Below are 27,752 nucleotides of genomic sequence, written 5' to 3'. Positions count from 1 at the left end.
ATTTGCTCCGGGCTCTGGGCTGGGGAACCCGGCTTGACTTTTTCTGGATCAGACTTAAATGTTCCACACAAACAGGAAGGACTGAAGCCGACCCACACGCCTATTAAAATTCTCTTCCTCTCCTCCCCCTTTTAAAACATGAGTTGAGTAACTTGAAAACCAGCCCTGCAGACTTTTCCTCTGTACTTCTTCCCCCGGATGACTTCATGGCTGGCCTGGCTCCCCGCTCCAGGCTCCCAGGGCCTGGCCAGGTAATGTTCCCTGACGTGACCCATTGTTTACTTTCACCAACCCTGATATGCCCACCTTCTTCTGCCCTGCAAAGTAGGGCAAGGCAGGCAGTGAGTGACTCTCCCAGCGGAGCTCCAGGGGCCTCACTCTGCAGAGGAGCTAGAATCCGCCCCACCACGCCCTGGGCCAGTGGCCAGCCAGACTGCTCTGGTGCCTTTGGGGACAGGGAGCTCACTACCTTACTCTGGGACAGCTCTCTTTACCCACATGTTTTTCCTGATGCCAGATGCGATTTCCACCCATCAACCCCTGTTAGACCTTGGGGCCAAACAGGTTCCTCTCCCTGGGACAGACCTTCACATACTGAAAGATGGTCCCTCTTGGCCCCTCTGGGTCAGGAGACCCAGCTCCCGGCTAAGCCTTCCCAGTTTCTTCAGCATGGCTTATATCGTGGGGATGCGCCTCCCCCTGTCTTGTATCGGTGCAGTCAAGAACCCGGTGTAACTTACATTTATCCCTATGAGGCATGGTCATCCCATTTTACAGATGAGGAGACTGAGACAATCAGAGGTGAAGAGGTTTATATGCGTGGAAATATGCAGCACCCTGAGAGAAGTCTCTTCCAACCTCCAGCCCTGTGACCACAGGCTCTTTGTAGACTCAAGTTGTCATCCAGCCTTTGCTGAACTGCCCCAGGGATGAGGAGCTCACTACCTCATGTCCATTGCTGGAGGTAGCTCTGCTGGTCAGGAGTTCTTTCCAGTTTATCCAACCCAAATCTGCCCCTGGGTCTCTCCTCCCTTGTCCTCTGCTCTGCCCCCTGGGACCAAGCAGAACATGGTAGCCCCTCAGATGTTGGAAGACAACCCTCATGTCCCCCAAGCCTTCTCTTCTCCAGTCTAAACACCCTCAGCTCCTTCAGCCCATCCTGGGTGCCCTGTCCTGATGAGCCATTCTGCTTTGCTGCTTAGAGGCTGTTAGGGGGCACCACAGTGCACACAGCACTGGGCCTGGAGTCTCAAGATCTGGGTTCAAATACAGCCTCAGACACTTACTAGCTGTAGGACCCTGGGCAAGTCATTCTACTTCTGCCTGCCTCGGTTTCTTCATCTGTAAAATGAGGATGATAACAGCACCCGCTTCCCAGGGTTGTTGTGAGGATCCAGTGAAATTATTATCTCATCATAAAGCACTTAGCGGTGCTCGGCACGTAAGGAGGACTTAGTAAATCCTTCTTTCCTCCCTTTCCCCTCTCCTTTGGGTCTCTCTGGGATCTCATCTGTAGGGGTATAGTCCTTCTACCAGTGTAGATTGCAACCCATCCTGGTCTGCTTGGCCTCTGGGCTTTTTGTCCATGTTCTCCCAGAAATTCCCCGAAAAAGAGTTACCAGCAAACTCTGGAGCCTGGTTTTACAGAATTTGGAGGGTTCCAAAATTGGCCTGACATCCCCTGTTCTCAGGCCTCTCCCAGCTCTGACATCCCCTGCTCTCAGGCCCCTCCCAGCCCTGACATCCCCTGTTCTCGGGCCCCTCCCAGCCCTGACATCCCCTGTTCTAAGGCCCCTCCCAGCCCTGACATCCCCTGCTCTCAGGCCCCTCCCAGCCCTGACATTCCCTGCTCTCAGGCCCCTCCCAGCACTGACATTTTGTGATTCCTTCCTTCTCTTTTCCAAGATGGGTAGAGCCCAGAGTAGCTCCTTCCCAGGGATAATAGGCCACCTCCATACCATGCCTGTAGTTAAATAATCCAGGCTCCAGCCTCACCCTCAGCATCCAGACTTCTTAGGAGTGTCTAGCCGCTCACCAAACATCCTGAGTCATTTTGTCCTGGGATGATGGTTATGTCAAGTATGAAGATGTCCGAGCAAGAAGCTTGTCAGCATAGGAAGCCTCAGGAGGCTCTTTCCAAGCCTCCCAAAACCATGAAGAAAATGAAACATGAGATTTTAAGTGACTTGCCCAGGGTCACACAGGTAGTCATGTGATCAGATCCCTAATCTAGATCTGGGAGGGCCATTCTACAGATGAGGAAACTGAGGCCCAGAAAGTCCAGGTGGCCGAGCCACCCGCCCACTGATAGTAATGGAGGAGCTCAGTAGGAGGAGGAGTTGAGGCTGGAAATGGAGGCTTGGGGCAGAGCAGAATTCCTGGGATGGTCTGTTCATTAGGTCAATAAGGAGCTAGGAATTGTTTTTGAGGAGGGACTTGATTGAATGAGAACCTGGCCAAGCTTCCTGCCCTGCCATGCCCCTCTGTCCCTACTCCTTTGTGAGGGGAGTGGGACCCCATTGGCTCCGGGCTTTTCCCTTCCAGACCTGGGTGGGAGGACACCATTCAGGTTGGTAAAATAGCTCACCTGGTCTCTAGTCTACCTTTGCCTACAGAAAATCCCCTCTCTGTCATTCCTGGTAAGAAGCCCCTGCTGAAAGACCTTTTAGTGCCCGGGGACTCACTACCTCTCAAAGCGGCTGGTTCCACCTCTGAAAAACCTCTTTTTTTTTTAAGTAATATTTTATTTTCCCCCCATGTACATGTAAAGACAATTTTTAACATTCATTTTTTGAAATTTTGATTTCTAAGTTTCCTCTCTCCCTTCCTCCTCCTTGAAACAGTAAGCACTTTTATACATGAAGAGCCCTGATTCTTAGGTTTTTCATTACACTGAGTCTCCCCATAATTCTGTGCCCTGGGTCCTAGTCAAACAATCGTCCTTAAGAACAGTGAATGCCTTTCGGCCCCCACTAGAGCCTTCTCCTTTCCAGGCTAAGCCTCCGTTAGCTCACCTGATCCTAATTGGGGTTTTCTGGCCCCAATCTGCCAGCCTCTTATGGGTGCTGGGCTCTGGTCCTCCCTGCTACAGTCCCCACCAGGACCTGGGGGGCTGGGATGGGCATTGATTACAGGTGGGGAGCAGCCACCGGCCGGAGAGATGGGGCTTTCTGTCTGCCTCAGCTCAAGCCCAGCTGGGTCACGAGGAGTAAGGGCCGCTCAGCCTTGGAAGGATAGGAGGGATAGGAGGGGGTGTTTCTGTGGGCTGCCAGCTTAGGCGCCTACAAAAGGGCTGTGGTAACAAACACCCCAAACAAAGCAGAGACGCCCATCGGCTGAGAATGCGTTTAAGAGGCACAGGGGTGAGCGTGCCCTGGACTCTGCCCCCTCTGCCTCCTATGGGGCAGTGGGGTCCGTACTGGACGCCGCCTGTAAGGCAGGGCACCGACAAGCTCTGAGTGCAGCGGGGCGGACGTCCTGGCACGGGAGAACCCAGCAACAAGGGCCCGCCTTGGGCCCGGCTCTGCTGCTCTGACTGCTGTTGATTAGAACGTTGTTTTTCTCCCTCCCAGAGCATCAGCCATGACACACGGAGGTTCCGGTTCGCCCTCCCGTCTCCACAGCACGTGCTGGGCCTCCCCATCGGTGAGTCCTCTCCTGGCCTGCTCCACGGGGGGTCTGACAGGCCACGCTTGGGCCCCAGCAGTGGGGATGGGGAGGGTGGGAGGAGTGGGTGCTGGGAGCTCATGGGGCAGGGGTCTGAGCTGAGCCGCTTCCAGCCTCCCTCTTCATTTTCTTGTGCGTTTTCTGTGTGGCCCGTCTGGTCCCTGGACAGATTCTCGTGAACACCCAGTGTCTTAACCATAGGTGGTCAATAAGGCTGTGAGCTCTCCTGGTCACAAACATTCTTCCTTTCGTTTCAGTTTAATTTTTCTTCTTCTTTCTTCTCCTCTTCCTCTTCTTCCTCCTCCTCCTCCTCTTCTTCCTCTTTCTCCTCTTCCTCCTCCTCTTCCTCCTCTTCCTCCTCCTCTTCCTCTTCTTCCTCTTACTTCTCCTCTTCCTCCTCTTCCTCTTTCTCCTCTTCCTCCTCTTCCTCTTCTTCCTCCTTCTCTTCCTCTCTCTTCTCCTCTTCCTCCTCCTCCTCCTCCTCTTCCTCTTTCTCCTCTTCCTCCTCTTCCTCTTCTTCCTCCTCCTCTTCCTCTTCTTCCTCCTTCTCTTCCTCTCTCTTCTCCTCTTCCTCCTCCTCCTCCTCCTCTTCCTCTTTCTCCTCTTCCTCCTCTTCCTCTTCTTCCTCCTCCTCTTCCTCCTCTTCCTCTTCTTCCTCCTTCTCTTCCTCTCTCTTCTCCTCTTCCTCCTCCTCCTCCTCTTCCTCTTTCTCCTCTTCCTCCTCCTCCTCCTCTTTCTCCTCTTCCTCCTCTTCCTCTTCTTCCTCCTCCTCCTCTTCCTCTTCCTCCTCCTCCTCTTCCTCCTCTTCTTTTTCCTCCTCGGTCGTGATCTTTTCATTTGGCATTATCTCTCTTTGGGGGTGGGGTGGGGGGGTGTACGTTTTGTATATATGCATATAGGTCCCATATATACATATGGAAATGTGTGGATGGATATGTGTCCCTTCTCTGCCCCATCCAGAATTCTACTTTTTGTGATCAAAAATAAGAAAGAAAGGGAAAATAAAGGCAGTTCAACCAAACTGATGGTCCCACCCTGGAGTAGGACAAGGTAGGCAGGCTTCCTTAGCTGTCCTGGCCAAAGAAGGGGAGACAGTCTCTCCTTTGAGGCTGGGAACTCATTTTTTAAAATTTAACTTATATTTAGGCTAAATGTAAATGCCAAATCAAATGGGCATTTTCATATATGTAATAAAAGGGAAAAAAGTAAGTCGTACCGTTTCCGTGTGAGCTCCTGGTGACTCAGCCTGAAGGCCAAGGATGAATGTCTGGCCTGGGGACTCCAATTTTGTACTCTGGCGTTCCAGGGTGCTGATTACTGGGTGTCAACCACTGGGCCATGACTGCTGGGAGTGGGGATGAGCTCCCACTGCTGCTGCCTCTTCCTCCTCTTCTTCCTGCTCCTCTTCTTCTTCTTTCTTCTCCTCTTCCTCCTCCTCTTCCTCTTCTTTCTTCTCTTCTTCCTCCTCTTCCTCTTCTTCCTCTTTCTTCTCTTCCTCCTCCTCCTCTTCTTTTTCCTCCTCAATCGTGACTTCTTACTCTGATCTCTTCAAGCTTGCTTCACTCTCTAATTGCCATATTCCAATATAATCAGTTTCTTTTGCGACACGCGATGCATTTCGCAACATGGCACACCATCCCAGTATCTATGCCAAGAAAACTCCAAATGGGGTCACAATGAGTCGGCCACGACTGAGCAACAATAGATTTCACCCCATGATTCTGAAACGGGCCACCAAGGGCTTCCCCAGGCTGATTGGCCAAGGGCGGTCACAGCACAAACAAGGGGAGGAATTCCTACCCTAGAGGGCCACCCTGAAGCCCCCACCTCCTGCTCCATCCTCCCTCAGGTCAGCACATTTACCTCTCAGCCCGGATTGATGGGAACCTGGTCATCCGGCCCTACACCCCAGTGTCCAGTGACGATGACAAGGGCTTCGTGGATCTGGTTATCAAGGTGAGCCCCCCTCCCCCAAGGTGCCCGGGCGGGCGGCTGCCAACTGCTGGCATTGGAGAAGCCTGGGCATTTCTTCTGCGCCATCAAGGAGCTGTTCTTCACTACTTTTTTTTTTCCATCGTGGGACTGGAGCCCCCTGTTTAACTTCTAGCTAAGGAGATCCAGCCATCACTATCCTTCAGAATCTGCTGAATTTCCGTCTCCCTCCCCCACTCCCCACACGCCAGGGGCTTACAGATTTCTGTGGCCCAGCAAAGCCTTTGGAGGCGCCATGCTGGCCAGGAGGTGTTGAGAGATATTACAAAGGTAAAATCTGGATCTGTGGGGTGGGAGAGAGCGAGAGGTGAGAATGAAACGGGCCAAAGGCTGTGAACCTGCAGGACTTGGGGGCCGGTGGTGCCCTTGGGGGTGATAGGCAAACCAGGAAGGGAGGAGGAGTTGGTGGGGGAGGGGGGGCAATGATGAACACGTTGAGTGTGAAGTGCCTGGTGGACATCCTGTGATGCCCAGTAGACAGCTGGAGATGTGAGACCAGCTTTTAGGAGAGGTGAGGGCAGCAAGATAGCGATGGTCATTAAATCTATAGGAGCTGATGACTTTCACTTGTCCCTAGGGTCCAATGTGTGTGGAGGTAGAGAGGGAGTGGTGAGGCTGGGCCTTCTCGCCATGTAGGGTGGAGTCATCCCAGGGCATCAGGCAGTGGTGTGAGCATGTTTTGGGGGTGGAGTCGTAGGGGCTGGAGAGGCAACCAGAATACCCCACCCCCAAAGACCCTTTCCTGGGACTGTATGACACAGGGCTGGGAGGAACCTTAGAGACCATCCAGGCCAATGAGCCTGAGGTGAAGGGACTGCCCATAGCATCACGTGACCAGCAGAGTGGGGTTCAAACCCAGCTTCTCAGACGCTGAATTCAGGGCTCTCTTTCTTCTTCTCTCTCTTCCTTATTCCCTAACCAGCCTGCCAAAGGGTCTGAAATTTCAACTTGAGGTATGCACTTCCTAGGGGGGACTTAGAATTTTAGATACAAGCATCCTTGGGGAGCCTAATGTTGCTATGTGACCTTGAGTAAATGACGGTCTTCTCTGGACCTGAATGATGGGAAGCTGTATGGTGCAATGGGAAGAGCATTGACCCTCTAGGCCAAAGACCTGGGTTCAACTCTTACCTCTAATGCTTATTGCTTATGTGACCCTGAGTCATATTTTCCTCTTTGTGCCTCAGTTTACCCATCTGTGAAATGTTGGACCTACGTGGGCTCTGAGGTCCCTCCCAGCTCCATGCCTAGGATCTCATGATTCCCTACCCACAGAATGAAAGGGGTGATTTTATTGCTAAGGTCTCTCCCAGCTCTGACATTAAATTGTTATCAATCATTTTTATGTTACTTTTACTTAAGTGGTCAGGTTGTTTTCCAATAGGACTGCTCCTTGAGGACTCAGGGTGGTGGTGGGGGGGGGAAGATAAGGGTCAGGGCTAATGAATGAGAAGGATGGGCCCTGCTGGGGGGCCCAGGGCAGCCAGGAGATAGCTAGAAGCCCCCCAGTTTGGGAGGTGCCCCCAGGAGGAGGGGCTGACCCAGACTATAGATGGCTGCTGGCCTTGGGGTTTGACTTAAATGGTGGTGGTGGGGGCAATGTTTTCTAGATTTACTTCAAAGACACGAATCCTAAGTTTCCTGCTGGCGGGAAGATGTCCCAGTACCTGGAGAATCTGAAAATTGGTGACACCATTGACTTCAGAGGCCCCAGTGGACTGCTGGTCTACCGTGGTAAAGGTAAATTGGTTTCAGCTTTTGCCATCTTGTGTTTTTTACATCACCTTGACTTCCAAAGAGATCCTTCTCCTTTTACCCAGTGAATAACAAAGAACGTAACAGAAAATGAGGGGAAAAAAGCAAAGGAAAAACAAGGCAGTTGATTAAAACTAGCCAACATATAGCTTGAGTGCTTCTGTCTGCACTCTGGGTCTGTCACCTCTGTAGCAGGAGGTGGGCAGCACCTTTCATCATCAGTTCTGTAATTGTGGTTGGTCATTGTGTTTCTGAGAGTTATTAAGTCTTTCAAAGTCTGCTCATCTTTGTAATATTGTTGTTATCGCATAAATTGTTCTCTCCTGGTTCTGCTCATTTCACTTGGCATCAGTCCATACAAGCCTTTCCAGGTTTTTCTGAAAGCATCCTGCTCATCACTTCTTATAGCACAATAGTATTCCATCATATTCATATACCATAAATTGTTCAGCTATTCCCCAATTGATGGGCACCTTCTTAGCTTCCAATTCTTTCCCATTGCAAACAGAACTGCTATAAATATTTTTGTACATATGGGTCCTTTTCCTCTTGCTTTGATCTCTTTGGGGTATAGACCTAAAAGTGCATCAATCCTGCATCAAAAACAGTGTAATGAAAGGTAATTTCTTTCTTGCTCCTGTAATTTGTTTATGTTACCATTTATGTCCAAGTCATTGGGCACTTATCTTGGCACATGGTGGAAGGTTTAGGTTAGACCTGGTTTCTTCCAGACTACTTTCCACTTTTCCAAACAGTTTTTGAAGAATAGTGAGTTTTTTCCCCAATAGCTGGGATCTTTGGGTTTATCAAACAGTAGGTTGTTGGGCTCATTTGCTTTCTATGTGTTTCTTACCTGGTATTCTGCTGATCAACATGTTTATTTAAGCACTACCTAATTATTTTTGTAATTGTACATCTGGTACTGTTAGTCCCCCTTCCTGCTTTTTTTTTTTAAATTAAAAGTCATGGGGGCAGCTAGGTTGAGCAGTGGATAGAGCACTTGGCCCTGAAGTCAGGAGGACCTGAGTTCAAATCTAAACTCAGACCAAACACTTGACACTTACTAGCTGTGTGACCCTGAGCAAGTCACTTAACCTCAATTGCCTAAAACAACAACAAAACAAAAAAAACCCCTAAAAGTTATAACTATTTATTCACTGAAAGTCACAAATATGTTAGAGAGTGAAGAACCTCTTTTTTTATTAATTAATTTATTTTTCGTTTTCAGCATTCATTTCCAGGTTTCGAGTTTTAAATTTTCTCTCCCTCCCCAAGATAGCATGCAATGTGATATAGGCTCTACAAATACATTCCTATTAAACATATTTTCACGTTAATCGTGTTGTAAAGAAGAGTTAGAACCAATGGGAGAAATCACTAGAAAGAAGAAACAAAACAAAACAGAAGGAAAAAAAAAGAGCAAATAGTCTGCTTCGATCTGCATTCAAACTCCATGGTTCTTTCTTCTTTGTGGATCCCATTTTCCATCATGAGACCTTTGGAGATGTCTTAGATCCTTGTATTGCTGGGAAGGGCTAAGTCTATCACCATTAGTCATCACACAACAGGGCTGTTACTGCTTTTTTTTTTTATTAGTTTTCCTTTATATTCTTGACCTTTTGTTCCTCTAGATGAATTTTGTTTGTATTTCTACCAGCTCCATAAAGTAATCCCTTAGTCATTTGATTGATATGAATAAATAAAATAATCTAAGTAATATCATTTTTATTCTATTAGTTTGGTCCACCCATGAGCAGGTGATATCTTTCTAGTTATTTAGCTCTGGTGTAAAGAGTCATAATTGTGCTTCTATGGTTCCTGTGTTTGTGGATGCAGATGGAAGGCAGAATTCCAAACATTTTATATTTACTATAGTTATTTTAAGTGGAATTTCTCCTTCTCTTTCTTCCTGCTGGATTGTGTGGGTAATATGCAGAAATAGGGACGAGTTATGTGGGTTTGCTTTACGCCCTACAGCTTTACCAGAGTGGTTCATCGTCTCAGCTGGTTCTGCAGATAACACTCTCAGACCATGACATCATTGGCCCAAATCCGTCATTTTGTTTCCTCTTTAATTCTGCTTATTCCCTCTGTCTCTTTTTCTTACCTTATTGCTACACTTAGCTTTTCTGGCACTATGGCGAGTGGGAGGGCTGACAATGGCCATCCTGTTCCCCCCCACCACCATGTTATGGGGGAGTCTCTAGTTTACCCCCATGACAGATAAGACTGGCTCTTGCTATCAGATAGGTTCTACTTTGCATATCAAGGACATGGCCATGTATTCCTATGGTTTCTAGGTTTTTTCTTTCTTTTTTTAATCTTTTCTTGTTTTGTTTTGGTTTCTAGGTTTTTTCAGTAGGAATGGGTGTTAGATTTTGTTGAAAATTTTCTCTGCATCTATTGATAAAATCAGGCAGCGAGGTGGCACTGTAGTGCCTGGAGCACTGGGCTTAGAATCAGGAAGACTCATTTTCCTGGGTTCAAATCTAGCCTCAGATACTTACTAGCTGTGTGACCCTGTGCAAGTCACTTGCCCGTTTGCCTCAGTTTCCTCATCTGTAAAATGAGCTGGAGAAGGAAATTGCTCTAGTATCTTAACCCAAAAAACTCCAAATGGGGTCACAAAGAATCAGATATGACTGAACCCAATGAACAGTGACAAAACAGTATCACCTGATTTTTGTTTTTAACATGGTCAAATGGGTTTCTAGTTTTCCTGAGAGTGAAGCAGCTCTGCATTCCGGCCGTAAACCCCACCAGGGCAAAGTTTGTAGTCTTTGCCATGCCACGCTATAGTGAAAAGTGCATTTTTCACCTCGTCTTCAAGGCCAGTCATCCTGATTATTATAATTATGCAGCCTTCAGGTTCACTTTTAATTCAGAAAAGGTGAATTATTTATCCAAACAAGACCCTAGCTTTCTTGCAGGTTTCTGTAGTCTTCACGTGGGACTTGGGGGAAGGAGTCCTTTGATGGACCTGCGTTTCGATCACCTCTGGGCTCTGTTCTGGGTGGGTGAGCTGGGGCAATCCCTCCGGCTCTCTGGATGTTACACATGGAGGCTGGGGTGATGACGGCCCACGTCCTGGCCCTAGCTCTGGTTTTTCACATGGCTGCTTTGGTAGCTTCCACATCTGCCCCCCATGTAGGAGGCACGTTTTCAAAGCTCCTGGGTCCCTCTTGGCTTCCTATAATGGTCTGTCTTCTAGGGATGTTTGCCATCCGCCCCGACAAGAAGTCAGAACCTGCCATCAAGATGGTGAAATCACTGGGCATGATCGCAGGAGGGACAGGTAGGTGAGGAAGAATCTTTGGGGCGCTGGGCTCCACTTGCCCGCCCCGCCTGCTTCAGCTTGGAAGCTGGGCTCCCTGGGGCCCCCTGGTGGGACAAGGCCCTCCCTGGCTGCCACAGTGGAGGTGGATCACGCAGAGCCTGGCAGTTTAGATAAACAGTCCCTTTGATAAAAATGTCCAACACTCTTCCCTTAAAGGCAGGCCCCAAGGTTGTAAGAAGCAGCCCAAGAAAGTGAGGGCAGGTAAAGGTTGTTAGCAGCTTGTGGACAGTTGGTAAGGGCGTCCCCTGGGCTCGGGGGATTCTCCTGCTGATGCTCTAGAACTGTTCCCATTCTGCTTGAACAACGGCTGGACCCCGGGTCCTAGGTCAGGGCCTGTGCACTCCAACTGTCCGGGCTCTGCCTCAAATGCACTCTTGGTTGGATGTGGGGTTCGTTTATGCCTGTGCCCCCTGCCCCAGCCCAAAGCTGGGGGTGGGGGAAGGAGGGGGTCCACACACACACGTTTTCTTCCAGGCATCACCCCGATGCTGCAGTTAATACGTGCCATCATGAAGGACCCCGAGGACCACACCGTCTGCCACCTGCTCTTTGCCAATCAGGTCAGTCCTGGTCCCTGGGTCTCCGAATATGCCCTAGCCCGAAGGCACAGGTCGGCTCCAACGTGTCTGCGCTCGACTCGGCTGCCCCTCCTGGCCTTCCCTCCAGGCCCAGCTCAGGCACCTTCCCGGGGAAGCGTCCCCTGATCTCACAAAGCTGCCTGGATCTACTCTCCCGGCCCCCAGTAGAATGGAAGCTTCTTGAGGGCAGTGGGACCTAGGGAAGGTCTTGGCATCCCCAGCGCCCACCCCAGGCCTGATGCTTAATAAATGCTCGTGGGGAGAGACAAGTTTGGGGACGCTCTGATGACAGCTCTCATGGGACCTCTAGGGCTCGAGAATTCGCCAAGTTCCTTCTGCCTTTCCCTCAGCTCAGTGGATGTCTTCTACGAGACTTAGGCCCTGCTGGCCCCTCTCCCTCCCCTCCCATTATCTGCATTTTACAGATGAAGAATCTGAGGCTCATAGCTGTTAAGGGACTTCTTGCCTGAAGGTCCCTTCCAGTTTTAGATCTGTGATCCTAACAATGGCCTTGGGCAAGTTACGGGGCCTCAGTTTCCCTATTCTGTATGAGGTTTAGTTTTTTCAGTCTCATCCAACTCTTTGCAACCCCATTTGGGGTTTTCTTGGCAGAGATACTGGAATGGTTTGACATTTCCTTGTCCAGCTCATTTTACAGATGAGGAAACTGAGGCAAGCAGGGTGAAGTGACTTGCCCAGGGTCACACAGCTAGTGAGTGTCTGAGGCAGGATTTGAACTGGGGAAGAGGAGTCTTCCTGGTTCTGGGCTTGCACTCTGTGCTCTCTGGCGGGACCTTCTGTATAATTGATGACTTTTTTTTTTGGCAGTTGGTGTTAAGTGACTTGCCCAGGGTCACAAAGCTAGTAAGTGTGAAGTGTTTGGTCTGAGGCCAGATTTGAACTCAGGTCCTCTTGACTCCAAGGCTGGTGCACTATATACCACGCCACCTCACTGCCCCATTGATCAATGACTTCTAAGGGCCCCCACGATTCCTGTTTCAGGGGGAATCCCCCTGTCCTCTTCTTCCTCCCTTATCCCCTCTCTCTCTCCAGGGCCCAAGCCAGCTCCCATCCCCGTTTGGGGGCAGGCCATGGGGATGTTTGCCCTTGTTTACAAATGGCATACTGTGGATTTTCTGCTTTTCCAGCTACTCTTATCTGTGGGATAATCCCCAGGGCTTCTCAGGCTCCTGTTGGAGCCGACCTCTCTCAGGCCTTTATCTGTGACCTGAGCCCCCTCTGCAGACCCTTGGTCTGGGGGTGCTTGTGAATGGCCTCTGTGATCCGTTCATTCTTTGACCACTGACCCACAGCATCTCAGAGGGGGAAGGGAAGCCTTGAAGGAAGGCTCTCACTGGAGCTTTGATCAGGAGCAGGGCCCTCCAGAGGGCTTCACACATCGGCCAGGGAGGACTGAGGTGCCTCAGAGTCTGAACGGCTGGGCGGAGGCCCCAGGAGGGGAGGTGTGGTGGGGGAGACACTGCTGGGCTTGGAGTCAGAAGGTCTGGCTTCCAATCTCCCCTTTGACATGAGGTGGCTGTGCCACTACAGCAAACCATGGAACTGCTCTGAGTCTCAGTTTCCTCCTCTGCAAAGTGGAAGGGGTGCACTAGAATGACCCCCCCCATCTAAAGTTCTGAGCCCATGACCAGTAGAGCTAAAAGGACCTTGGGCTCAAATTCCACCTTCCAGCTCTGTGACCCTGTGTATGAGGGCAAGGCTATGCCTCAGTTTCCCCACCTACTCTCTCCACAGGCCATGGTCTCAAAGGTCCCTGCTAGCTCTGACTCCCAGGGTGTGGGCTCCCTTGAGGAAAGACTTTTGTTCAGTTTTTGTTTAGTTTTCTGGTGGGTGACACTGCTGTCTGAAGAAAAACCTGTATTGTTCTGGGTTACTTATTCACTGTGAAACCACATTCCAGACTGTGGCCTCTGGACCCCAAGCGGTTGCCATGGTGACCCCAACACTCAGGCCAGATTCTTTCTCTCTTACTTTCTCTGTTTATGCAAAAGAAGGCTAGCAAGAGATGAAAACCATACTCACACCGAGGTCCCTTCCTCTGTTCTCTGACCTGACAAAGGAGGACCTGTCTCTAACCTTTCTCAATTTTTTCCTCTCTCCCTCCCTCCTTTCCTTTCTCCCTTCCTCCCTCTCTCCCTCTCTCCCTCCTTCCCTCCCTCCTTCCCTTCCTTCCTTCTCTCCCTCCCTCCTTTCCTTCCTCTCTCCCTCCTTTCCTTTCTCCCTCCTTTTCTTCATCCTCCCTCCTTCCCTCCTTCTCTCCATCTCTTCTTTCCTTTCTCCCTCCTTTTCTTCTTCCTCCCTCCCTCCTTCTCTCCCTCCCTCCCTCCTTCTCTCCCTCTCTCCTTTCCTTCCTCTCTCCCTCCTTCCTTTCCTTCCTTCCTTCTTTCTTCCCTTCCCTCTCTCCCTCCCTCCTTTCCTTCCTCTCTCCCTCCTTTCCTTCGTCCTCCCTCCCTCCCTCCCTCCCTCTCTTCCTGTTACTGTGTGGAGCCTGAGGACTTCTCGCAGCCACGATGACACTGTCAGTCCATACTATCTAGCTTCACCTGGGCCCTCATTGCAGACGGTCCTTTTGCTTCTCCCAGGATGATTCCAAACCTTCTCTTCCTCCCTCAGCCCACACTCTCCTACCTCTCCCTCTCCTGTCTCCTTCATCCTCTTCTCAGCCCTTCAGTCTGGGTCCTGACCTCATCACTCAACAGATAGTGCCCTCAGGGCTCTCACTGTCCCATGATAGAATGGGCTGCTTTGGGAGGTAGTGAGCTCCCCAGCACTGAGGTCTTCAGGCAAAGCCTGTTCGGCCACTCGGGTGTGTTGTAGAGGAGGTTTTGTTCAAGTTCATACTAGAATAGATGCTTCATCCCCTGGGATTCTGCTATCCAGACCCTTGGATGACATCTGTCCTCAGCCCCTTGCGGCCTGAGGCCCCAGGACAGCCCCAAACAAAGTCTTCTTTCAGCCCAAGGATAAAGCTTTCTCTTACCCACTCATACTGCACCATGGAGATGTGGGAGTTTTGTCCCTTTAGAATGCACGCAGCATGGCTCAGCTTCCACTGAGAGCTCCCTCAGACTGCCCGAGCTCCTGGACGTACTATCAGCCATGCGGTGTCAGGAAAGGGCCCTAGACGAGGCACCAGCTGCTGGGTGCCCCGGGGCAGGCCTTGCTGCCTCTGCTTGGGCCTCACTCTCCCCATCTGTAAAGTGAAGGCCCTGGACAAGGTTGCATGGGAGACAGAATGCTGACTTCGAGTGGGGGAGACCTGGACTTGAAATCCTGCCTTTGACACGTATGATCTGTGTGACCTTGGGCAAATCCCTTTACCTCTGTGCCTTTTTCCTCCTCTGTAAAATCGGGGGGGATAGATTCACGAGCTCTAGGGTCCCTTCTGGCTCTAAGCCTACGATTGTGTGACTCTGCTCTCTGCCTGAAGGCTCACAGGTAGGCACAGGGCTGTCAGAGGCCTGGCCTGAGGAGAGGTTGACAGGGAGAAGGAGATGAACGCGTTCCAGGCCCTGGTTCCTTTCTCTGTGTCTACCTGGACTTAGAAATGGGGTCCCCAGAGAGGCTGTACGCTGCTCTTTGCTTCTGCACCAGCTCATGGCTGTGTCACCCAGCAACACTAGAAACAGCCACCATCACCGACGGGGGCTCAAGCTTCCTGACCTAGACACAGAGGCTGGTGCTGTAACTGATCAGTGAGCTCTGCTGTTTGGCAATCTGGCTCACTGATCCCTTGGGGGGCATGACTGCAGGCCACAAGGCTGAGGGCGGAGATAGCCAGAACCAGGGCTCCTGGGGCTCTAGGCACCTGCCCCTCAGATACCTGGGACCTTAGAGGTTATCCTGTCCAGCCCCTTCATGTTACAGAGGAGTAAACTGAGGCTAAAAGGGAGGAAGTGATTTGCCTCAGGCCTTCCCAGCTCTGACATTCCCTGTTCTGAGGCCCCTCCCAGCTCTGACTTTCCCTGTTCTAAGGGTCTTCTCAGCTCTAGATTGTATGATCCCAGATAGGGCAGAGTGTTATCCCCATTTTCACAGATAGGGAAACTGAGGCTCAGACAGACCAAGTTGGAGAGAACACAGGCCTGGGAATCGGGGGGGACCTGGGTTTTAATCCCAGCTCCACTGACCACTTCCAGTCCTCTTCGGCTTCCTTCCCTCTCTGGACTCCACAGTTCTTGACATTTCTGCCGTCATCCCTTCCCCAGACTAGCTGGTAGCTGAGGTCCTTCCTGGCTCCTGCATCCCACGACTGTAATTTGCTGCCGTCCGAGCAGGGGCCCCGCCTCCCGTCACCGTCCTGCCACCCGTCTTCCCTGCGGCTGTCTCTGGATGGCCTGGGACGGCGCCTCTGGACCTCCCTGGGCCCATCTGTAAAGAGAAATTAATGGAGAAAAAAAACCACTGTAGGAAGATCGAGGTTTCTCGGTCCGGGTGAAGGGGCGCAGCGGGCTGGGCGGCCTTTCTTTGCTTTCACAGGTCTCCTCCGACAGAATCCCTTCTACCAAGTTTCTGTCTCCCCTTTTCTTTTTTGGGGGGGCAATTGGGGGTAAGTGACTTGCCGAGGGTCACACAGCTACCCTGCCCCCTTTTCTTACTAGGGAGCTCCTGGTACTAATACTAATGATGACAACAACAACGGTGACTCACATTTCTCAAGCACTCTGCATGCTCTTTCATGTGGTCCTCAGAGCCACCCTGGGAGGGAAGCGCTATTATCATCCTCATTTTACAGATGAGGAAACCGAGGCAGACAGTCTAGTGACTTGCTCAAGGCGACCCTGCCAATAGGTGTCTGAGGCTGGGTCATGCCACCTGGGGGGACTCCTGTCTACCCAAGCTGGGGGGACCTTCTCTGTGCAGCTTAGGGTCTACAGAGTTGTCTGGGCTCCCCAAGAGCCAGAATGTGTCAGAGGCAGCGACTAGATTTGAACCCAGGTCTGCCTGCTTCCTGCTCAGGCCAGCTTTCCCTTCACCTCCTCTCTTAGGCCCTTTAGAGAGCCCATCTTGGCCAGAGCCTTCAGAGTGTCGGGTCCTCCTCTGGGAGAGGAGCAGGATACTCGCCAGGGAGGGCCTTTTGAATGCTTTCTTCACCTCTGGGGGTCCTTTAGGGGTACCTGCCCAGAGGCAGGGGAATGGCCTAGATGACCCTAAGGATCACTGGAGGAATAAGAGCTGCTAGGTTCTAATCCCAGCAAGGTTCTCCCTGTGCGGTAAGAAAAGAGTTCAGAGGAACCCCTATTTTTGTAAGTCTTTGGGGTCTACAAAGTGCTTCCTCATGACAGGCCTGTGAGACAGGAGGTGACCATGTTACCTGGAGGCTCAGGAGTAGCGGGGTGGGGGGGTCACAAGGAGGAAGAACGTCCCCCTCCCCATTTATGGCTGAGCCTCTTGAGGGACAGCCATGCGTCAGGGAGAGCTGGGCCAAGTGTCTGGAGGGTCTCCCACCCTGCCCTGGCCTCCCCTGCCTCTCCTGACTCTGTCTTTCCTGGGGGCCTCCCCCCTGCAGACAGAAAAGGACATTCTGCTCCGATCTGAGCTGGAGGAGCTAAGGAACCAGCACTCGGCCCGGTTTAAGCTCTGGTTCACTGTGGATAAAGCCCCTGAAGGTGAGGGGGTGGGGGTGGGGAATATGCTGGAGATGAGGGGCTGTCCCAGAGGTGGGGGGCTGTCTCAGAGGGAGGGGCTATCCCAGTGGTGGGGGGCACCCCTTCCCTGGAGATCTCTCAGCAGAGGCTGACAACCCCCTTGTCAGGGATCCTCTGGGCCTCTGGGGGAGCTCCTCCTACGTGGCCCCAAAAGTGGGGTTATGAGTGGAACTGAGAGTCCAGGGGATGTCTCCAAGTCCAAGGCTCCCACCGGACCTCACTGGCTCCTACACTTGGGTGGGAAATCAGGGAAGGCCTCATGGAGAAGGTGGTCCATTTGAGGAGGGCCTTGAGAGATGGGTGAGATGTCAACCGGTGGGGTTGGGGAGGGAGAGGGGAATTGAGGACATTTTTCACTGGGCCAGTCTCAAAATAATCTATTTCCTCCCCCCTCCCTCGACCCTTCAGATTGGGACTACAGCCAAGGGTTTGTGAACGAGGACATGATCCGAGAGCACCTGCCTCCCCCTGAAGTCGATCCCCTGATCCTCATGTGTGGGCCTCCTCCCATGATCCAGTATGCCTGCATCCCCAACCTGGACAAAGTGGGGTACTCCAAGGACCTGCGCTTCTCTTTTTAGGGGGGCACAGTGACCTGGGCAGCACACAGGGCAGGGAGCTGGTTTACGGGAACACCGTCACACATATACATACATTTACACATATGCACACATACATACACATAAACATAGGCCCATGTCAGGTGCTGAGAAGCGACACCAGACCATAGGTCTCTAGACTGGCAGCCCCTCCCCCCTAGTAAAGCAGGCAGGCCTTCGTACCTTCCCCTCCCAGGCTGAATGGGTGACGCAGTTCCGTTTCTCCGCCAGGGGTGACAGTTTCCCAGGTGGGTGGTCATGCTGGTCACTCAGCTGGAACATGGCCATCCCCCAACACTGAAGCATCTTTTCACAGTTCATTTCTTTCAGTCACAGGCTGCCTAAAAAGTCAGGAGTCTCTTCCTCTTTTTTTATATTTTTAAATTTTATTTTTTCTTCTCCAATAAACCCAGCTCCCATGCAGGAAAGGGTTTCTCCGAAGGAGGTGGCTCCAGCCACGGCTGGTCTGTGCTCCTTGGGGCCGTCACCCACCCAGGGGCCTATCCCCGGGATCTTGGAGACGTCTGTGTCTCAGGAGCTTGAGCAGAGCCCATAGGCAGCACTCAAGGGATCCCACACGCTTGCTACCCCCTCTGCAGGCTGGGCTGGCTTCCAAGTCATGAAGGGGGTGAGAGGGGGCCAGCTCCAGAGGGGCCAGGGCAGGGCCCACGGTTACCTGGAAAGTCACGATGGCAGGCTCACTCCTGCTGTCCTCCTTAGCCCGTAGTGATGGTCTGTTTGCTCCTCTGACTCAGAAGGGAAATGGAAAGAAAGCTGCTTGTTTTTTGGGAAAAAGTACTCAAAGAGCTGTGAAGGATTTATAAGGAGGGGAATCTGAAACCTGGGGGCCACAGCCGGGAGTGGGCCAGGCACGGTGACAGGCGGGAGTCCAAGTATTCAAGGGGTGTGTGTGTGCGTGCATGTGTGTGAGAGACAGAAAGAGAAACAGAGAGGAGGGAGAGACAGAGAGAGAGAGAGAGAGACAGATTTCAGGGGTCTTGGCGTGGTCAGCCAAGAGTCCCAGCCCCCTGCTCCTGCCCCTTCCGATGGCAGCCTCAAGAGGATGCTGGGTTCCAAAGTGTTCTTCCCCCTAGGGGAGCCTCTCCCCTAAGAGGCCAGGCAGTGTAACATCTGTACCAGATATGCGGTTTTTCTTCCTTTTGTGAGGGGTCTGCCTCTGCTCAGTAGCTACTTTCCCCTTCACATGCCACTTTGCAAACAATTGTAGTCCCTTGGCATCAGAGGGACAGGGTCACTCGGCCAGGCTGCATAGAGATGTGTGTGTGTGTGTGTGTGTGTGTGTGTGTGTGTGTGTGTGTGTGTGTGTGTGTGTATCCCGGTAATGGGAAGAAGGGGGGGTGGCCAAGAAGGAGGCAGCAGCAGGGGCTGCAGAGAGAGAAGGGGCCGAGGACAGGGAGGGTGGATGGGAGGCCCCTCTCTGCGTTGGGCCGTTAGCGCCCTGCCTTGCGGAGACTCGAAGCAGACCGACCGTTCCTGGTGGGGCAGAACTTGGGGCCAGAACGGCCGTGGAGGGAAGATGCTGTGGGTGCTGCCCAGGTTTGCTCCCCCAGAGGTGCCTCTCCACGCCCTGGCTCTGCCCGGCTCCCAGGGGCACCTCGGGGTCCCTGGGCAGCAGGGGGGGGTCAGGGCAGCGGGCGCTGCCAGCGATGCTTTTGTCCTGCTTCCTTCTCCAATAGTGGCTTTCTTCCAGCTACAGTTTTTCTTTTGTGCAGAAAATAGAATAAAACTTCGCTCAACGTTGCTTTGCTGTGGCTGTTTCTTTGTCAAGGAATGAATCAGCTTTCCTCCAGGAAATGGGACTGGACTCTGGAGGGCAGGGCTGGGGGCTCCACACCAGGATAGCCTTCCTAAGCATGAGAGCTGTCCACACTGGAATGGGCTGCCTTGGGAGGTAGTGAGCTCCTTGTCAGCGGAGGTCTCAAGTAGAGGCTGGATGTTGGGAAGCCACAGGTGTGTGTGTGGGTGGGCAGGTGGATTGAGAGAGGTTTTTTTTGGGGAGGCAGTTGGGGGTTAAATTACTTGCCTAAGGTCACACAGCTGTAAGTGTCTGAGGCTAGATTTGAACTCGGCTCCTCCTGACTCCAGGGCTGGTGCTCTGTGCACTATGGCACCTCCTAGCTGCCTTGAGGTTCTTAAGTAGAGATTGGGCGACATGCCCTGAGGTCTCTGCCAAAGACGAGATTCTGCACAAACACAGAAGAAGAATGGCTTTGGAATGGGAGAAAAGTTGCAGGTGTTTGCAACTGGAGCCAGGGGAGAGGGTGGGCCGTGTGCATGTGCAGGGGTGCCCAGCCCCAACAACATGAGGCTTCTGCAATGCTGAAGGACCAGTGACCCCCAGGGCAAGGGGCCAGGTGGGCTGCCGGCGAGGCTTCAGGGGACAGGGGAAGGCAAGAAGCATAATGGAGGATGGTGCCATGGGTACCCTGTAATTTGGCACCCTGGGCAACGCCCCACTCACCTCCCCTAGTTTCATGGGGTTCTCATTTAAAATGTACTAGGCCCACCCCTAACACCCAACTGGGTCCTTCACCAGGCTATAGCACGTCAGCTAAGACAGGCAGGGGAGCTGCCAGGACCCCAGCACCCTCGTAAAGAGAATTTGGAAGAAAGGGGAGAGAGAATGACAGACAGAGATGGAGACAGGGACAGAGAGAGAGAGAGAGAAGGGAGAGAAAATCAGGACAGGCTTCATGGAGGAGGTGGAAAACCTCTCTGCCCAGTCCAGTCAGCTGGTCTGTGTCAGGAGAGGCTACAGTGTAAGTGGCCTGTTTTCCTCACGAAGAATGTCAATAACCATCCCCATAGCCTGCCTGGGACACAATCACAGTAACCCCGCACTGTCTCTATCCCAGAGTAAGACAGCGCTCTTCCTCCCAGGCTTCATTCTGCCCCAGTCCCCTGGGATGTACAGGGCAAACCTCGAGACTCCCTTTCCTGCCTGTGCAAGCAGAAGGAGGAGGTCTTTGGACCACTTCGTCCTGACCCCGTATTGACTTTTTCTTATTTACTTTTAACATTCATTTACACATTTTTTGAATTCCAGACTCTCTCCCTCCCTCCCACCCATCGAGAAGGCAACATGATGTCAGTCACACGTGTGAAGTCATGCAAAACATATCTCTGTATTAGCCGTGTTGCCAAAAATACCCCAAACAGCAAAAAGTAAGAAAAAATAAAGTGAAAAAAGGGCCTCTTCCACCTGCACTCAGATTTCATTGGTTCTTTCTCTGGAGGTGGACGGCATTTGTCATCACGAGTCCTTGGGAACTGTCTGAGATCACTGTGTTGATCAGAGTAGCTAAGTCATTTACGGTGGATCGCTTTTCAACATTGTTACTGTGTAAAATGTTCTCCCAGTTCTGCCCCCTTCACTTGGCATCAGTTCATGTAAGTCTTCCTCCATTTTCCTGAGAGCATCTTGCTCATCATTTCTCATAGCACAACAGTATTTTATCACAATCATATACCAAACTTGTTCATCCAATCCCCAATGAATGGGCATCCCCTCAATTTCCAATTCTTTGCCACCACAATAAGAGCTGCTAGGAATATTTGTGTCCAAAGAGGTCCTTTTCCCTTTTCTTCGAGCTCTTGGATCTTTGAGTTTCTCAAACCCTAGTTTACTACAGTCATTTACTACAATGTATTATGTACATAATGTATTCCACTGTTCCACCACTCTATTTCTTAGCCAGTACCAGATGGCTTTCCTGATTACCATGATTTCATGACAGTTTGAAATCTGGTATTGCTAGGCCACCTTCCTTCATATTTTTTTTCCCCACTGATTCCCTTGATATTCTTGACCTCTTGTTCTTCTATATGAAGTTTGTTTTTTTTTTCTAGCTCTATAAAATAAACCTTTGGTAGTTTGATTGGCATGGCACTGAACAAATAAATTATTTTAGGTAGAATTGTAATTTTTATTATATTGGCTCAGCCTACCCGTGAACAATTAGTATTTCTCCAGTTGTTTAGATCTGATTTTATTTGTGTGAAAAGAATTTTGTAATTGTGTTCATATAGTTTCTGGGTTCATCTTGGCAGGTAAACTCCCAAGTATTTTATATTGTCTGTTGTTATTTTAAATTGAATTTCTTATTCTATCTCTTCCTGCTTGGTTTTGTTGCAAATATATAGAAATGCTGACGATTTACATGAGTTTATTTTATATCCTACAACTTTGCTAAAATTGTTCATTGTTTTAACTAGTTTTTTAATTGATTCTCTAGGGTTCTCTAAGTATACCATCATATGTGTGAGTGACAGTTTTGTTTCCTCATTGCCTATTTTTATTCCTTCAATTTCTTTTTTCTTGTCTCATTGCTATAGTTGCATTTCTAGTACAATATTGAATAATAGTGGTGATAAGGGACATCCTTGCTTCGCTCCTGGTCTTATTGAGAAGGCTTCTAGCTTATCCCCATTACAGATAATGTTAGTTCTTGGTTTTAGGTAGATAACTGCTTATTTTTGAGAAAGGCTCCACTTATTCCTATGCTTTCTCGTGTTTTTAATAGGAATGAGTGTTGTATTTTAGCAAAACCTTTTCCTGCAATTATTGAGAGAATTATATGATTTTGGTTGGTTATGTTATTGATACGGTCAATTACGCTGATAGTTTTCCTAATATTGAACCAGCCCTGCATTCCTCGTATCCCTCCCACCTGGTCATATTGTCTGATCTTTGTGATATATTGATATAATCTCCTTGTTAGTATTTTATTTTAACTTTTTTTTTTTATGAATGTTCATTAGAGAAATTGGTCTATATTTTTCTTTCTCTGTTTTTGCTCTTCCTGGTTTCGGTATCAACACCACCTTTGTGTCATAAAAGGAATTTGGTATGACTCCTTCTTTACCTGTTTTTTCAAATAGTTTATAGAATATTGGAATTAATTGTTCCTTAAATGTTTGGTAGGATTCACTTGTGAATCCATCTGGTCTTGGGAATTTTTTCTTAAGGAGCACATTTGTGGCTTGTTCAATATATTTTTCCAGGATAGGGTTATTTATAATACGTTATTATATATTATAATAAGATGGGATTATTTATAATAAGTATTCTATTTCCTCTTCTGTTATTCTAGGCAACTTGTATTTTTGTAGCTATTCATCTATTTCACTTAGATAATCAATTTTACCGACATATAATTTGGGCAAAGTAACTTCTAATAATTGCTTTAATTTCATTATCATTGGTGGCGTAATCACGCTTTTCATTTTTGACACTGATAACTTGGTTTTCTTCCTTTTTAAAACTCAAACTAATCAATGGTTTATCTAGTTCATTGGTTTTTTCCCCATAAAACCAGCTCCTAGTTATATTTATTCAATTTTTCAATTTTTTTAACTTTCAATTTTATCTCTCCTTTGATGTCCAGGATTTCCATTTTAGTATTGTTGATTTAAAATGTTCTTTTTCTAGTGTTTTTCTTTTAAATTAATCTCTTATTTTCTATAGAACGAAACAGAGACTAGGTTACTTACCCAAAGACATACAAAAACTGGTTGATAGACTCAGGAATCCAACTCTAGTTTCCTACCTCCCAAGTTAATCAATTAATCCAATCAATCAATTAATTAATTAAAAAGCCTTCATTCAGTACTCATTGTATACCTGGGCTCTCTAGACCTCCCTACCTTCTAAGAGAAGGACATGCAGAAACACCACAGAGGCCTTCAGAAGGAGCAGAGAAACCAGCCATTGTGAGATTTAGAGAACGGAAATGAAATGAGCTGAAGGAAGCCCTTCTCTTCTCCTGTGTAGGGTAAGGAGAAAACTCAGCCTCTTCTGGGATGGGTAGGGGTCTCCATTCAACGGCTGCCTCTGTCCTGTGGGAGAGATAAAGAGACTAAATTCTACTTAAGTCCTGACCCTGAACTTCAGTATTCTGGAGTCAATCAATCAACCAAGGACTGTTAAAGCACAGTACTATGTGCCGGGCATCAGGAATACGACTGCAAAGAAGAAACAGTCTCAGACCTCCAGGAGCTGATAGCCCAGCCCAAGCAGGAGATGAGTGCTTAGACAGGGGTTTACCTGGTGCTTCTGAGGACTGGATTTGATTGCCTTGGGGCAGTGGATGGGGCGTTCCCCCACCCCCAGTCAGGAAGACTCGTCTTCTTGAGTTCAAATCTGGCCTCAGATATTTACTAGCTGTGTGGGCAAGTCACTTTACCCTGTTTGCCTCAGTTTCCTCATCTGTCAAATGAGCTGGAAAAGGAAATGGCAAACTACTCCAGTATCTTTGCCAAGAAAACCCCAAATGGGGTCATGAAGGGTCTGACATGACAGAACACCAATACAGAGATGTTTGAGGAATGAATTTGATTTGGTACCAACTTCTCTTGTTATCCCAGTGAGCTCCTTGAGGGCAGGACTTTGTCTCTGGTATTCCCAGGGCTTAGCTCTGCACCTGGCAACAGAAGATGCTTACTAAAAGCTTGTGAATGGCTGGCTGGCTGGATCGCTTTGGGAGTTGGTAGGAACATCCGACTAGATGTAGGCCAACACCCCTTTCCTCCTCCATTAATGAAATGCCTCCCTTTGCCAGGCCTTGAGCCAGGTACCACAAGACCCAAGACAAAAAGAAGAGTCCCTGCCCACAGGGAGCTTGCATTCTGCATTCTTCCTCTCATGTCTACCCTATAGAAGCACACTGAATCAGGGGTCTGAGGACCCAGGTTCCTGTCACCGACTTGACAGATGATCTCTTCCTCTCTTTTGGACCTCAGTCTTATTCTCTGTAAAATGGAAACAACTCCTTGCCTTCCAGCACCTTATCAGCCCAAGAAGTGAGCAGCTATTGTAGACCTTTTCTTCCGGAGGAGTGGTATGGCTGGGAGGTCCACAGAGAGCTGCCCTTCAGCTGCCTGAAGTGGCTTCAGTATGCATTTTCCTGGCAACCACAGGACCCCAGAATCCCTCGGGGTGGGGGAGGAGTGGCTAGGGGGCTGCCCGGGGCTGGAGGAGTGACTCAAGGCTTTTCCATTCTACAGACGCTTGAATCACCTAGGATCCCTGGGTGGGAGAGCTGGAATCCCCTTCCCCTACTGGGAGAAGTCTTGAGCTTTTGTCCTTCTGTGCCCACGGCCAAGCACACAGCAACCCTTAGGGATTGCTCCCTTGATTAGGACTGGAGGGGGCTTGTTCAGTCCTCAGGGTCAAGGTCCTTAATTTTCAGATGAAAGAACAAGGCCCAGAGGAGTTGGTTGACTTGCTCCAGGTCACACAGGCTGTAATGTCAGAGTTGGAATTTGAACCCAGATCTTTTGTCTCCACTCTCTTGGCCCTGGAATGGGGTTAGCTAATAATGCTAGCGCTTTGAATGATGATGGTGGCAGTGCTGAGCGCTGGGACTGCCTCGATTTTTATCTGCATCTAAGTCCTTGGTATATGCTTCTTCATTCATTCATTCATTCACTCATAAGAGCACACATTGATGTATGTAGCACATTGTGGTTTAAATTTTAAACTTTTAAAGATGCCTGGGAGGTCCAGAGTAGAAGGATGATTAACCCCGTTGGAGAGAGAGAAGGGAGCTGAGGGTCTGAGAAGCCTCACACAGCTATCAACCTGCTGTTACAGATACTTAAATAAAACCAGTGGCTGGAAGCTGGGGGAGCTGGATTCTCAGACTGCCAAGGATTCCCTGGGGTGGGGATCGACCCCAGCCCTGGGCTTCAGTTTATAATGCCCCAGGGAGCACTTTGCAAATGGGAAGGCTTAATAATTGATAACTAATAACACTCCCAAGTCAAGGAGAAAATATTGCAAGCAGCCAGAAAGAAACAATTCAAGTATTGTGGAAACAATCAGGATAACACAAGATTTAGCAGTTCTACATTAAGGGATCAGAGGGCTTAGAATATAGTATTCTGGAGGTGAAAGGAAATAGGATTACAGCCAAGAATCGACTACCCAGCAAAACAGTATAATCCTTCAGTGGAAAAAATGAACATTCAGTGAAATAGGAGACTTTCAAGCATTCTTGATGAAAAAACCAGAGCTGAATAGAAAATTTGACTTTCAAATACAGGACTCAAGTGGAACATGAAGAGGTAAACAGGAAAGAGAAATCATAAGAAGCTTATTAAATTTGAACTGTTCCTGCATGGAAAGATGATATTTGTAACTCATGAGACCTTTGTACAGTATTAGGGTAGCTGGAGGGAAAAATTGTATGTAGGTATAGATAGATAGACAGAGGGCACAGGGTGAGTTGAAGACGAAGGGAGTGATATCTGGAGAATAAAATTAAGGGGTGAGAGAGGATTATATTGGGAGAAGGAGAAAGGGAGATGTAGAATGGGGTAAATTATCTCATAAAACAGACAAGAAAAAGCTTTTACAATGGAGGGGAAACAAGGGAAGGTGAGAGGGAATGAGTGAATCTTATTCTCATCAGATTTGGCTTAAGGAGGGAATAACATGCACACTCAATTGGGTATGGAAATCTGTCTTACCCTACAGGAAAATGGGAGTGGAAGGGGACAAGAAAGAAGGAGGGGAGGGCAGATTGGGGGAGGGGGTAATCAGAAGCAGACACTTATGAGGAGGGACAGGGTCAAAAGAGAGAATAGAGTAAATGGAGGGTGTGATAGGATGAAGGGAAATACAGTTTTCACAACATGACTACTATGGAAGTGTTTTGCATGACTACACATCTATAACCCTTAGCGAGTTGCTTGCCTTCTCAATGGGGGGGAGGGAGAAAATCTGGAACCAAAGTTTTAAAAACAAATGTCAAAAACTGTTTTTACATGCAACTGGGAAATAAGGTCTACAGGAAATGGGGTATAGAAATCTATCCTGCCCTACAGGAAAACGAAAGGGGAAGGGGATAAGAAAAGGGGGGTGATAGAAGAGAGGGCAGATTAGGGGAAGGGGTATTCAGAATGCATGCAGTCTTGGGGTGGGGGGCGAGACGGGGAGAAAATTTAGAACTCAAAATCTTGTGGAGGTGAATGTTGGAAACTAAAAATGAATAAATAAAAAAGAAATAGGAAAAAATAACTAGTAACAAATGATTCTTTATGATCACGAAACTCATATGGTCGGGTCCAATTCTCTCCCGAAGCGCACCTCCTCCCCCTGGTGACAAGAGACCGTTAATACGCGCTCGCCAAGGTCTCCACTTCTGGGAGGCGGCGGGTGTGGACAGGTGAACGCTAGTTCACACGCTTTCTCTAGGAGAACCCTCAAATCCTAGAATGCCAGCGTGAGAAAAGGCCTTAGGGGGCACCCAACGCAACCGGCAGTCAAGCCCCCCCCCAGCCTTTCCGACCAGGGATACTCCAACCCCGGATGGGAAGTCTCCCTCGGTGCCCATTGGGACAAGGTCCACGTCAAAATAAAATTTAAACGCCCCGCCCCCTTCACCTGCCCTTACTTGGAGGCCCCAATTTCCTTCAATCGGCCGCCACCTCTTCCCATCTTGGGAAATTGCCCAAGGGATGGCTGATCGCTGCTCCCTGCTCTCTCTCACTCACTCACAGCACCTGTTCTACAATTTATACTTCGGTGCTGGAACACAGGTCCGAGACCCGCTTTCCACTCCTCACTCCCCACTGCCCACTGAACGCTGAACACTGAACTTGTCCTCCCCCCCACCTAAAAATTAAACCACTTTAGTGGAAAGAAAAGCGTTATTTGATAAGCGTTAATCATCCCCAACTCGTGGCACGGAGCTTCCGTACGTTACACGCCATCAACGCTATTACACAACACACCGAAACACCCCATCTATTCTTTTGCACCTAAAATGAGATACGGGCAGATCGCTACACCCAGGCATCCCGCTAAAGTAGGCGGGTCACCTCAGGGACAACCTTTACCCGCTCAAAAATTCTTCTCACATGCGTAGTGAGGATTCGGGCGTCACCCCGAATCGTTATTTTCCTTACTCATAAGTTTAAGGCATAAGACGACCAGCCGCCTAAACGTGGCTGGGGGGGTGTCCCCAGACCTATTACGCTTAGGGTGAGTCCGTAAGCAGTTGACAGCACCGAGCACAAGCCGGACTACTTATAAATTGGCTCAATAAACTTCCGTCACGATTTTTAAAGCTTCTATGGAGAGGAGAAAGGTCCTTTAACATTCCGTTCTCTGTATGTAAATCGGAGGCCG

General features: G+C 49.5%; 1 protein-coding gene and 1 non-coding gene across 3 annotated transcripts in view; one reads left to right on the top strand and one right to left on the bottom strand.

Moving 5' to 3' along the window:
- CYB5R3 (cytochrome b5 reductase 3) overlaps positions 1-19,357 on the top strand; it is a 37,988-nt gene extending 18,631 nt beyond the window's left edge. For both annotated transcript variants that reach the window (XM_020982789.2, XM_020982790.2), the window contains exons 3-9: positions 3,573-3,645; positions 5,516-5,622; positions 7,269-7,398; positions 10,625-10,708; positions 11,225-11,310; positions 16,859-16,958; positions 17,406-19,357. In XM_020982789.2, coding sequence (XP_020838448.1) covers positions 3,573-3,645; positions 5,516-5,622; positions 7,269-7,398; positions 10,625-10,708; positions 11,225-11,310; positions 16,859-16,958; positions 17,406-17,578 — 753 coding nt within the window. In that variant the 3' untranslated portion in view covers positions 17,579-19,357. The remainder of the gene's footprint in view (positions 1-3,572; positions 3,646-5,515; positions 5,623-7,268; positions 7,399-10,624; positions 10,709-11,224; positions 11,311-16,858; positions 16,959-17,405) is intronic.
- Positions 19,358-27,395: 8,038 nt separating this feature from the next.
- LOC144455228 (U12 minor spliceosomal RNA) lies at positions 27,396-27,546 on the bottom strand. The gene has a single exon (XR_013483943.1). It is a non-coding gene; the product is annotated as a U12 minor spliceosomal RNA (small nuclear RNA).
- Between the last annotated feature and the right edge of the window lie 206 nt (positions 27,547-27,752).

The sequence above is a fragment of the Phascolarctos cinereus genome, unplaced genomic scaffold, assembly GCF_003287225.1.
Source record: "Phascolarctos cinereus isolate Bilbo 61053 unplaced genomic scaffold, phaCin_HiC Scaffold_1;HRSCAF=81, whole genome shotgun sequence".
Lineage (NCBI taxonomy): Eukaryota > Metazoa > Chordata > Mammalia > Diprotodontia > Phascolarctidae > Phascolarctos > Phascolarctos cinereus.
The sequence above is the reverse complement of the archived record's forward strand: the minus strand, read 5'-3'. Positions and strand labels throughout refer to the sequence as shown.